This window comes from Diabrotica undecimpunctata, chromosome 8 (assembly GCF_040954645.1).
Source record: "Diabrotica undecimpunctata isolate CICGRU chromosome 8, icDiaUnde3, whole genome shotgun sequence".
Classification (NCBI taxonomy): domain Eukaryota; kingdom Metazoa; phylum Arthropoda; class Insecta; order Coleoptera; family Chrysomelidae; genus Diabrotica; species Diabrotica undecimpunctata.
In genome coordinates, this window is record NC_092810.1 from 47881302 (window position 1) to 47894331 (window position 13030).

Genomic DNA, 13030 nt, shown 5'->3' on the forward strand with positions numbered 1-13030 from the left:
TAACGAGGAGACGTATCATTTATTGATCGTTAAATGTGCTATAATGATAAAATTGAATATTTATAGAATAACATAACCAACAATTTTTATTAAAAACTTAAAATAATTTGTAATATTATGTATTTGTCTATTTAATACTATATTAATTTACCCTGCAACTAGATTATAAATGTCTGCCTTAAAAAGAGTTCAAGTAGGTATATAATTATTTTTTAACTTTTTTGTTAAGTTTTATTAACAATTAAAGCTACCAGTATAAGTGTGCACAATTGCCACAATTTACTGTTTTGTCTTAGTAATTAATCAGTGTGTGAATTTGGTTTGAATAAACTCAACCTTTACTGATGCTTTCTTTACTGAATTCGCAAATTATTCTTTTTTTTAAGATTTCAAATCTTTATTTGGCCAGTTGGTACCTACAAAGGCATTGTGGATTTAACCTGCTGTTACTCACAGATGATCAAGATCATCAGTAGGGTACAGAAATGATAGGAGATTGTGTGTGACTGCTTCTGATAGTGTCTGTTACACAAACTGAACATTATAAAGAAATAATTCTAGATGTATATAAAAAACACTGTATAAAACCTGAGTACAATGTATTTTGGTATCATTTTGTAAGGACTTAATATCAGAAAGTGTTCCAGATCTTTTTTGTCATTATTTCACAATTATTATACTGAGTATACTGTGGGTAGTGTTTGATTAAGAAATATCTTGGTGTGTTTGTTACAATTTTAAGTACTTCAATGGGAACTGTTGAAAGATATAACATTAATTTTGCTGGAACATCTCCATCAAACATCCATATATGTTTTATGCATGTTTTTCAGATTATCAAGTTATTTTTTTAAGGACGGAAGAGGTATTAGACAATTTGACTAAGAAACTAGTATTCTGATTTTTATATCTTTTTTTGTTTAGTTTTCATGTATATTTTTGTGTAGTTTTTCCATGGATGTATAAACACAGATGTTTATACGTCCATGAGTTTTTCTACTTGGCCATTTGCAGGTAATTTGAGTACAGACTTTCTATGCTCTTTTAACTTTACTTTTATTCTCTAGCCTTCAAACTATTAATTTCTGCATAAGAATTGTGTTATTATATTCTCATAATCGCTAATTCTTCTTCTTCTTCCTCTTTATAAGCAATTCTGCTTGTTCATTGGCGGATTAATACCTCTATGGAAGGTTGTCACTCAATCTTTTGCGTGGTTGTCCGATACTTCTGCTGATTAGTGACTTATCTGTTGCTATTTTAATGACATGGGTCTCCTTCATTCTGCTTATGTGGTTATCCATTCTTTTTTTTTCCATTTTGTGTACATTCATTTATAGACTATAGACCATTCCTGTAATTCTTCTCAGTACTCTCATCTCTGCCATTTCCAGTAGCCTTTACGTTGTGGCTGTGTCAGGTCTTGTTTCTGAGTCATATGTCATTATTGGTCTTATACTGGCTTTATAAATTCTTGACTTCATCTCAATGTTAATGTGTCTGTTTCTCCATAAAGTGTTATTAAGGCATACTGCCAGTCTATTTGCTTTTTGTACTTGATCTCTCACTTCTTTGCTTCATCAATTCACTTTCATGGAGATTTTCAATTTAGCATTTCAAAAAAGAATTCTTAAATTGAAAAGTAAGAAAACTTGGGTTACTAAAGGAATTAGAATTTCCTGCAAAAACTTAAGGTCATTAAATTACATTAAAAAACGTATAATATGCAATGATGAATTTTCGATATATTTCTATAAATATAGGTCCATATTATAGGAAGGTTACTAAATTAGCCAAATGTATATCTTTTAAATATAGAATGGAAAATGCCAATAATAAACAAAAGGAATCTTGGTGTATAGTTAATAATCTTAGAGCAAAAGTTCCCCAAACTACTGATATAGTCTTAGACCCTAGTGAGCTGAATAAATATTACTGCTCGGTAGGTCCAGACCTCACTGGAAAAATTAATTCTTCTTCTGATCAAATGCATTTTTTAAATGGAGTAAACATTACAAATTCCTTTTATTTTCTTCCCACTAACTCGGCTGAAATAAAAAATATTATATAAGGCATTAAAAATCCTATGGCTACAGGCTGGGATGATATCCCATCTAAAGTTTTATCCCTTCTTCCTGATAATATTCTGAGAATTTTAGCCTAGGCAATTAACACATCTTTTTCAACAGGTTACTTTAGCGATTGTTTAAAATCTGCTAAGGTTATTCCTCTGTATAAAGGTGGTTTTATTTACAATTTACCTGCTAATTATTGTCCTATCTCTTTGTTACCGTCGCTTTCAAAGGTTGTAGAAAAATTGGTAAAAATCCAAATGATGACTTTCTTACAAAAACACAATTTACTTTCTTCCTTCCAATTCGGTTTCCAGTCATTAAAAAGTACATATGATGCCATCTTCGAATTCATGAAAAAATTATACTTGGACTTAAATAACGATTATGTTGCTGCCACAGTTTTCTGTGATCTATCTAAAGCCTTTGACTGTGTCAATCACAAAATACTTCTTAATAAACTGGAAAGATATGGTTTTAGAGGCACTGCTCTAAAGTGGTTCAGTTCATACTGGGAAGACAGATGCCAGTCTGTATCAATCAATGAGCGCTACTCTACTAATATATTTATTAATTCTGGAGTACCTCAAGACCACATAACAAACCGACAAATCAGGCAAAGATCAGGAGTTCAAGACGTCATCGAAAGAACCACGAGGCTTAAGTGGAACTGGGCAGGACACTTAGCCAGAACACAAGATGGACGATGGACAAGACGAATTATGGAATGGAGGCCCAGAAATTATAAAAGAAGCCGAGGACGACCACCGACTAGATGGACCGACGACATAAAAAGAGTAGCGGGAAACTGGCTACAAGCGGCCCAGTGTAGAGAACACTGGAAAGAACTGAGGGAGGCCTATGTCCAGCAGTGGACGGGATTGGCTGATTGATGATGATGACCTCAAGGCCCTGTCTTGGGTCCTATCTTTTTCTTGATATATTTTAACAACATAACTAACCTCAACATTAATGGCCGGTTTACTATATTTGCAGATGGCACCACAATTTTATGGCAAAACAAGGACTCTAAGGTACTGAACAAGATTGTTAGTAGTGATATGCTAAACCTAAATTTGAGCAACACACATGTTTAAGTAAAAATATATCACTGGGTTGCTTTGTGGTCACTGTTGCTCACCATTTAGATTTTAAGATTGCAAAAAGTGTTTATGTGGTCCTGTTTGAATCTAATTTGAGAAAGGCGGTATTGCCTTTTGGGGTAGCTGTTCTCTTCATCATTTCAGTAGAAATTTTAAGCTACAAAAGAAAGCAGTTAGATATTTATGCAAGGTCAAGTTTGGTACATCATGCAGGCCTCTGTTCCAGAAACATGGTATCTTGACACATGTATATCCTTGAATTAGCGTATTTAATTTTTAAAAAACAAAGAGGATATTCAGACAGATTTCCCTTATAACACTTGTCTAAATGTTAAATGTTTACCCTTTAGAAAAAAATATTTTTGTTGGAATACCAACAAAAGGAGAAAATTTAATTATTATTTAATAAACAAATTAGTGGATTATGTTATAATTTAAGTTAGGTGAAGTCCTCCTTCTAGTTTGAAGACATCAAGAGACAAGGAAATATGTACTTTAGGAAATATGCACCAATAAACATCTGGCCATCAACAATTATACTTTATTCCTTCTTACATACAGAACAATACAAAACTTGACTGACAGTAGTTTATTACCTATTTTTTCCATTACTCATTGCACTGTCAACAATGTCACTTCATATAGAACAACATCCACTTTTTATGTTGGATATTCTAACACTCTCCCTCAACATGAAAAGTAGATAAGCTAAATACTAGACCTTAACAAAATAAACATTATTTTAAATTCAAATTCTTACAGATTAACTGCAATTTCTTTGAATTTAACGACTTGGTCAACATATCAGCCATCATTTCACTTCTTGATTTTCACTCGCAGTTTCTTCTACACTTTTTATATTCTTAGATTCCACAATTTCACCGATACCACTTTTTACTTCTTTGGAGTTTTCATTCACACTAAAACATTCTGACTGATGTTGGTTCACTGATTTGGCTTTAACTTCAACAATTCGCAAATTGCATATAACCTCAGGTTTAAATCGTACGTCGTGGCTCGATACGATTCTTCTTTCAGATGGAATCCATATCCTAAAACCATCCCTGTCATTCACATAACCAACTAAATAACCATGTATCGCCTTGTCATCAAATTTACTGTGAAGATTCTCGTTAACGTGAACATAACATTCAGTGCCAAATATTCTTAAATGTTTCAAACTTCCAATTGGCTTTCCATACCACAATTCATAGGGACTTTTACTTTCAATTGATGACTTTCCTGTGCGATTCAGAATGTACACTGCAGTATTGCATGCTTCTGCCCACAATTGTTTGGACAACTTACATGTGTTTGACATGGAACGTGCGCACTCTACAATGGTGCGGTTTTCCCTTTAAGCAACACCATTCTGCTGAGATGTATAGGGTGGAGTGATACAATGCTCTATACCTCTCTTCGCAAGAAGTTCAGATACCTTTCTATTATCAAACTCTCTCCCTCCATCGCATCTCAGTTGCTTTACTACATGACCATTTGTACTAGCTTCATTTAAAAATTGTTCTAAGAAAGTACATACCTCACTTTTGTGTTTCATAAAGAAAACTTTCCGAAACTTACTAAAGTCATCTTTAAAACATATGTAATAACGTGCTTTTCCCAGTGATTCTATAGACATGGGCCCATTCACATCTGCATGGATCTGCTCACCAATGACTTGTGGTCGATTGATCCTAGATTTGAATGGCAATCTATGCATTTTTCCAATTGCACATCCATCGCAAAAGCTTTCTTTGCACCCATCAATGTCTATATTCATTTTCTTCAATACCTTCTTTACGTGTTGCTTATGCTGATGACCAAATCTTTCATGGTACACTTGCAACATATCTGTTGACTCTGCAAAGTTTACTTGAACGGGATTTGTCGGTTTCATAACACGTATATCAAGTGCATACAGGCCATTTTTGAAGTACCCAGTCATTACAGATTCACAAGTGTTTTTATCATATATATTTACACCTTTTTCATCAAGTACTGTAATAAAACCCCTTTGTGCAGCAGCTTTCACAGAAAACAAATGAGCACTTGCTTCAGGAACATAAAAAACATTCTTCAAGTCAGCACATTTCCATTTATTATTCAGATGCGTTTGAATTTTCACTGTTCCTTGTCCATGGGCTAACATACATACATCCTTCTTACCAAGCGATATACTTTCTGGTTCAGCAAATTCTGTATAAGATGAGAAATATTGCTTATCTGTAGTGATATGATTTGTTGCTCCACTGTCACAATACCATTTTCCAGCTTCAATACAATTGTTAGATGAGGCACTTAAAACAACAGATAAAAAAGCAGTATCATTACTTTTCTTCTTACCTAAATTCTCAGCTGATTTTTTCAATGGACACTCTTTCGCCCAATGGCCTAGTTTCTTGCATTTGTGACATGGAAATTTTTCTTTTGCACGATGTACATTTTTCTTTGACTTCATATTTTGGTTCTGATTGTATTTTTCTGTCGGGCTATTGTGTGCAACAAACGCAAAAGATTCTACAGTACTTTGGTCACGTAATTCAATGGTACACAATTTCTCAATCAGTAAATTCAAAGTTTGATTCTTTGATGGTATCGTGTCCCACAAATCTTTGAAATTATCAAAGTCCTTACCTAAAGTTGATAAGATCCGACCATTTAACATTCTTTCGGATAAAACTTTTTCATCATGCTTCTGAAGTTCATCATTTAAATCTACAAACAGTTTCTGCAACTTCGCAACATGTGTACTAATATCTTCTTTTTCATCACGTTGGACTCTAAAAAGGCTTCAATTAACATGTTTAACCGTTGCGTACTGCTACGTTCAAATCTCGAACGCAATTTGTCCCATATTTCACTAGCGTGAGTACACGTCAACACGAGCTCGGCAACAGTTTTTCCTAGCGTACCTGCTAACAAACTTGCCGCTTTCGCATCGTCTTTTAACCATTGCTGATGCTTCTGTATTTCCGCTGAAGTTGAATCTTCACTAACCTCAGGACACTTACACATACCGTTTACAATGTCTTCAAGTGCATACGAACGTAATAACATCGAAACGGGCCATTTCCACTTTGCCCAGTCTTCAGGACCATCGAGTTTGTCAACTTGAATTTTATATTCGTTATTGCTGGTCGCCATATTTTATTCACCGACAATAACAACAAAGAAAACTGAATCCTGTTCACCTAACCTGTTCACAGTTCACACGTGGACTGGGCCCATAACCTGTTATAATTTAAGTTAGGTGAAGTCCTCCTTCTAGTTTGAAGACATCAAGAGACAAGGAAATATGTACTTTAGGAAATATGCACCAATAAACATCTGGCCATCAACAATTATACTTTATTCCTTCTTACATACAGAACAATACAAAACTTGACTGACAGTAGTTTATTACCTATTTTTGACATTACTCATTGCACTGTCAACAATGTCACTTCATATAGAACAACATCCACTTTTTATGTTGGATATTCTAACAGATTATTATAGAATCTGTATAATCTCGTACACATTGACAAAAACCTTCCTCTTCTGACTGTTCAAAGAATATATGTTTAGATAGAAGAGATCTCATTTTATATGAAATTCGTTTCAATAATTTTACTGGTCTATTTTTAAACTATTCAAATTGACAAATCTTTTTATCCTTCCTATCATGACATATGGATGTCAAACCTAGACCCTAACCAAGGCAAACATGAATAAACTAGCCACAACAGAAAGAGCAATGTTGGGTATAATATGACTGTCAGATAAGAAGAGGAATGACTGGGTAAGATCAAAAACAAAAGATGAGGATATCACAACAAAAATTGTCAATCTCAAATGGAGCTTCGCAAGTCACACTGCTAGACAAAAAGACCAACGTTGGAATGTCGCAATACAACATTGGAGATCTTAAAAATGTAGATGACCAAGAGGACCACAATATGAGATGGGTAGATGATATAAAAAGAATAGCTGGACAAATTGGAAGTATGTTGTTCCTCAGGATAGAGATACATGGAAGGAGTTGGGAGAGGCCTATGTCCAAAAATTGATGATAGAAGAAGAAGATGGTTAATAATTATTGCTCATCTATATTTCCAAACATTATTTTTGTTTTTGCAAGAATGGTATAATGGTATGTCATTAAAGACACTGCCATATTTTTAGTTGATGGTTGAATATACATATCTATATTATATTGTGAATATGCTTTTTGACAATATTATATTTTTACAAACTTAAAATTGCAAACTGTTCTTTTTTTCATATAGCAGTGGGCAACTTTTGCAAGAATTTGGCATATATATGATGTAGCCTGGCAAAACCCATTTCATTCAGCAGAACTTCTAAGAAAATACCTGATGGGTATACACAAACCCATATATCATCCTATGAGTAAGTAACTATTTTGTAGGCTAAAAAGTATATTAATAGAGACCTATATATTTTCTAGATGATTGTGGAGATCACGTGATAGTCATAAACAGTGCAGATATTGCTTTACCAGGAGATGAATGGAAAAAGAGAGTGTACTTCCATCATACAGGTTATCCAGGTGGAGCTAGTTGGACTTTAGCTTGGGAGTTACACAAAAAAGATCCAACATTGGTAAATAAATGTATTTAAGTAGAGTATACATTAATTTTGATTGAAAACAAAAGTTTTTTACTATTTTATTATATAAGATCTAATTGTTCTCTTAGATAACTTTTTTCTGGTCATTAATACTAAAGAACCAGTCTAATATCTTTGTGTCATGACACTGTGTTTGCTTTTTCAATGTTTTTATATCCATGTTGCCTCATATTGTTATAATCTAACCATTAATACCAAATATATTACTTAGACCCCTCCAGGCTTCCTATAATCTCTATTTTTCTGTTGTTATATTATATTCTCTTTCTTCTCTTATTTTATTTGATATATCATATTACTAGCTGGACCGCCGAACTTTGTATCGCCTTAATATTAAATAATGTATCAAAGTTCAATAAGCTCGTCTTTCGAGTCTGTTAAGTGAAAGAAATCTCTGGTTAATGAAATAATTCCGGTCGAGGTGTCAATAGCGACTTTACCATTTCCAATATCTAACAACTGCTCCGAAAACACAATTGCAATTTGATCTTTTTGCAAAAACACTTACATGTTATTTGTCAATTGGAGCGTCTTTGCAGCATTTAATTGGGGAATAATTATTAACCCTCTAACTGGTAAGTCGTCCCTGAGGATGACATTCCATTAATTCAAATAATTTAATAAGTAACATGTGTCGATCAAACCGTTTAGGCGTCTTTTAGCATGTTTCAAAGTAATACATTGTTGCCCGTTTGAAAATTGTACGATGCGTTATTCAAAATTTATTACCTACCAGTCGAGTAGGAACAATAAGTGAGTAGACACGTATTTATTATTGCTCCGTATTACGAACAAATAAAAAATTGTAACAGATATTTCTAAGCATCGGATTGCACTAGGAATTTTTATGGTGAGTATATAAATACATATATTTTTCAAATAAAAAAGCCATCAGACGGGATATTAGAAAATACAACAACGAGAAAATTATAAAAACTATAGAAGACAACAAAAGCATGAAAGCATTGAGGAGAAAAATGGAAAATGACAAAAAAGAAATCTTCCAACTTAAAGACAAAAATGGAAATATTATCTCAGATAGACCAAGCATATTACATATAGTGGAAAGTTTCTATGAAACATTATATAAAAGTCAAGTTATTCCAGAGCTCATCGAACAACCAATACAAAAGGTACATAATGTAGGATCGGAGGATATACCAGATATATCACGAGAGGAAATTCAACATGCCCTCAAAAATATGAAAAATAATAGAGCTCCGGGGGAAGATGGTGTAGTCATTGAGACAATTAAACTAGGAGGTCCACTTTTGATGTCCCGAATCCAAACACTTTTTAATCTATGTCTACATAGTGAAAACATTCCAAGTAAATGGAAGAATTCGGTTACAATCCTCCTCCACAAAAAAGGGGATAAATCAGATCTCGAAAACTATAGGCCAATTAGTTTGCTTAACCACCTATACAAGCTCTTTACTCGAATACTGACAAACAGATTAGAAGCAAAACTCGATTTCTATCAATCAGAAGAACCGGCAGGATTTCGAGCGGGACACGGAACAAACGACAATTTGCAATGCCTTAAAACTCTAGTTGAAAAGTCTATCGAATATAACAGACCCCTTGCTCTTATCTTTGTCGACTTCCACAAAGCATTTGACACAGTCGAAACAGTTGCTATCTTAAAAGCACTATCAGAATGCAGAATAGATCACAGGTGTGCAAATATTATTCGAAATATATACGAAAATGCGACAACAACCGTTAACCTCCATTGCATGACTGATAAGATAAAAATTGGCAGAGGGGTGCGGCAGGGAGATACCTTGTCGCCAAAACTATTTCTAACAGTTAAACGGCTAGAGTGGGAATCAAAGGGTATTAGCATCGATGGAAAGATATTCAATCATCTCAGATATGCCGATGATATTGTTCTCATAACAGACAACTTAGGAGAAGCCAGAGTTATGCTACAACAACTACAGCAAGTAACCCAGAAAGTCGGTCTAAAAATAAACTATGGAAAAACAAAAATGATGACCAATCTCGTCCCCAATGAGCTAATAGAAATCGAAAAGTCGCCCATAGAACTTGTGGAAAAATATGTGTATTTGGGTCACGAAATAAGGTTAACGCGAGATAACCAAACATGCGAGCTACTCAGAAGAATAAGTCTGGGTTGGGCTGCATTCGGAAAAATGAGAGACGTATTTAAAACAAATATACCGATCCATTTAAAAAGAAAAGCTTTTAACCAGTGCGTTCTACCAGTCCTCACATACAGAGCAGAAACCTTAACTCTCACAAAAACATCAGCCGAAAAATTGAGGACACAGCGAAAAATGGAGAGATCAATGCTTGGAATAAGCTTAAGAAATAGAATAAGAAACGAGGAAGTTCGTAGACGAACCGGAGTGGAAGACATTATCGAACATATTTCAAGGCAAAAATGGAGATGGGCAGGACATGTTGCAAGAATGAAAGACGACAGTTGGACAAAAAAATTGCTTGAATGGAGACCACGGGCTGACAAGCGAAGCCGAGGAAGACCCCCAACGCGATGGACCCACGACCTCAAAAGAATCGTGACCAATTGGATAGCAGAGGCGCAGAACAGAAGCAGATGGAAAAGTCTATAGGAGGCCTATGTTCAACAATGGACAACTCAGGGCTGATTGATGATTTTCCTAATTTATTGTTCATTATTGTGCAATATGTAGTTTATTCTGTGTATTGTTATATTGTATTGTCATCCTCAGGGATGACAAAACGGTTTAGGTGAATTTTTTTTTTAATTCACTATTGTTATTGATAAAACTTTTTGTGAATTTTGAGTTGTTTATCACCTAAATTTATTTTTGTTGGTTTGTAGAAAGACAAAAAGAAGAAACAAACTTTCAACAACAAATTTTCTCCGTTGCGTTTTTTTTTGCATCTGAGTGTAAAATCATTGAAAAGATCCATTAGATATAGCTAGTTTAGCTAGCGCAAATGATAAAGAACTAGAGTTTTTAGAAATACTTATGAATATTATCGGTATAACGTAAAACAATAACCATGAAGATTTACTAATTGAGAATAATAATAATACTAAAAACAATATTCATTAAATAAAACAAAATATATAATAAATTTGATCAAATATCTATAAATATAAGTGAAGTTAGACTTCATTTTTCTTTCTACACGTAATTTGACGGGTTACGTCAAAATAAGGGATCTTTAAATAAAAGTTCTCTGTATTTATTTTAAATACAGGTGGCGTTTATATTATTGACGCAGAGTAATAACTCTTTGTTAGTCATAGTATGGTGTCATCTATTAGTTATGTATATTAAGATTTAAAATGACAGAACACTGTTTTTAGGGTCTTTTCGTACAATTTTTTGAAAATTATCTTTTACATAAACCTTCTCCTGAATAACAAACACAACAAAAAATAATTATCTAATTTGGTGCAGTTGTTTTGAAGTGACGCCCTTACAAACATTTTTGGCGATTAATTTTTATGAATACTTATATATGTTTTTCTCTTATCGTCAATACCTGATAACCAAATAAATCGTAACACATTTTTGTCATGAAGCAATCTATGTTTTTTTTTTCTATGCTATTATGTTCCAGGTCTTTTGCCCTTTCATTTATATCACACATCTTTATCTGACAATTAACACAGAAAATAATAATTTTTTTTACAAATAATAATTTAGCTTTACTTAATACTAATTTATACAGTAGGATAATATTTCCAGGTTCTAAAGAAAGCTGTATATAACAGCATGGATGGTAACCTTCAACGGAGATCTACAATGGAACGATTGCACATCTTCCCTAATGCAGATGTCCCTACGAATTTATTAGCAAATGTTTCAAATCAAATAAGACAGTTAAGACCTAAACCAAAGAGGTTAGATACTTATCCAGATGAAGAAGTAAAACAATTTCCCAAGATTATTGATTTACCTAAAGATTATATTTTGCGATAAATTGGAATAGAATCTGTAGTAGTAGTTTTATAAATAAAATTTATTTAATAATATTACATTATGACTATTTAATAGTATTTACATACATACTTATAACGACTCATTATATTATAACTACACTTGAGTGCAAAACAATCGACTCAAAAGCAATATTTGAGATTATACCTTCTGTTTCAATATAAAAAGTATGAAAATAAATAGATGTGATGTGCAAGCAATAACTTTATTATTGAAGTTATAAAAACTGCTATTGCATTATTTGGAAGACGCATTATAAAAACAATATGCAATACGAATAGAGTTTCCTAAATATTCATCATTGGAACTAACGCAAGAAAGACGTTATGAACAGAGAAATCATCAATTACAAATTGAATTTCTTTATATTTCAGTATTTGATATTACCACCCCTACTCCTAATTACACTTTTCAATCGATTTCGCATGGATCGGATGACTTTTTTAATAAATTCTTGAGGCGTTGCTCCCCATTTACCATTTAGCGCAGCTCTCAATTCCGTTATGCTCCTTGATGCATGATTTCTATCTCGGACCCTTCGTTTAAGCTTATTCCAAACATGATCTATTGGATTTATGTCCGGACTCAACGCAGGCCAAGTTATTGTAGGTATACCGGTCTCAGTCAGATAGGTGGTGGTGACTCGTTAAACCTCCACGTCCTCCACCAGGCACGAAAACCAACTGGGTTTATCATCTATGGAAATGCCTGCCCAAAACATACAAGCACCGCCTCCATATGACACAATTTCCCATATACAACATTGAGCCAATCGCTCTCCTGGCCTTCTATAAACTTGACGGCTGATGTCATTGTCATGTAGGCCTACTTTCATCTAAGAATAATACCTGGGTTCATTAAAAGTCGTCCCAATCCAGATGTTAGCGAGCAAATTCTAATCACCTTTGCTTTTGTGCTACAGTTAGCTTGAGGCCCGCAGCTGTTCTTTTTGGTATCAGGTTGGCTGCCTTCAGTCTTCTTTTGACTGTCCAAACGCTGATAACCACACCTGGACCTCTCTAAGCTCTTCTTTGACATTAGTACAGTTATATTAAAAAAAAGGGTATAAGTATTAGAAAGAGAAGTTAACGTCATCCTATTTGTGTAAAACTGGCTGGGATTTTTGGAGGTTATCAAATGTCACAGGTTATTAAAAATATAAATCATTGGAGTTGAGCATTAATTAGACGAAACCATTTATTCAACAATTATATAAAGAATAATTTTAATGACCGTTACAAATAGAATTTAGTATTTG

At 33.7% G+C, this 13030-nt stretch overlaps 1 protein-coding gene across 1 annotated transcript; it reads left to right on the forward strand.

Annotated features, from left to right (window-relative positions):
* mRpL13 (mitochondrial ribosomal protein L13) lies at positions 1–11810 on the forward strand. Its single transcript, XM_072540217.1, has 4 exons — positions 1–193; positions 7444–7567; positions 7626–7780; positions 11521–11810. The coding sequence occupies exons 1-4, from the start codon at positions 170–172 to the stop codon at positions 11752–11754; spliced, it is 537 nt and encodes a 178-aa protein (XP_072396318.1). The 5' UTR covers positions 1–169; the 3' UTR covers positions 11755–11810.
* The last annotated feature ends 1220 nt before the right edge of the window (positions 11811–13030 follow it).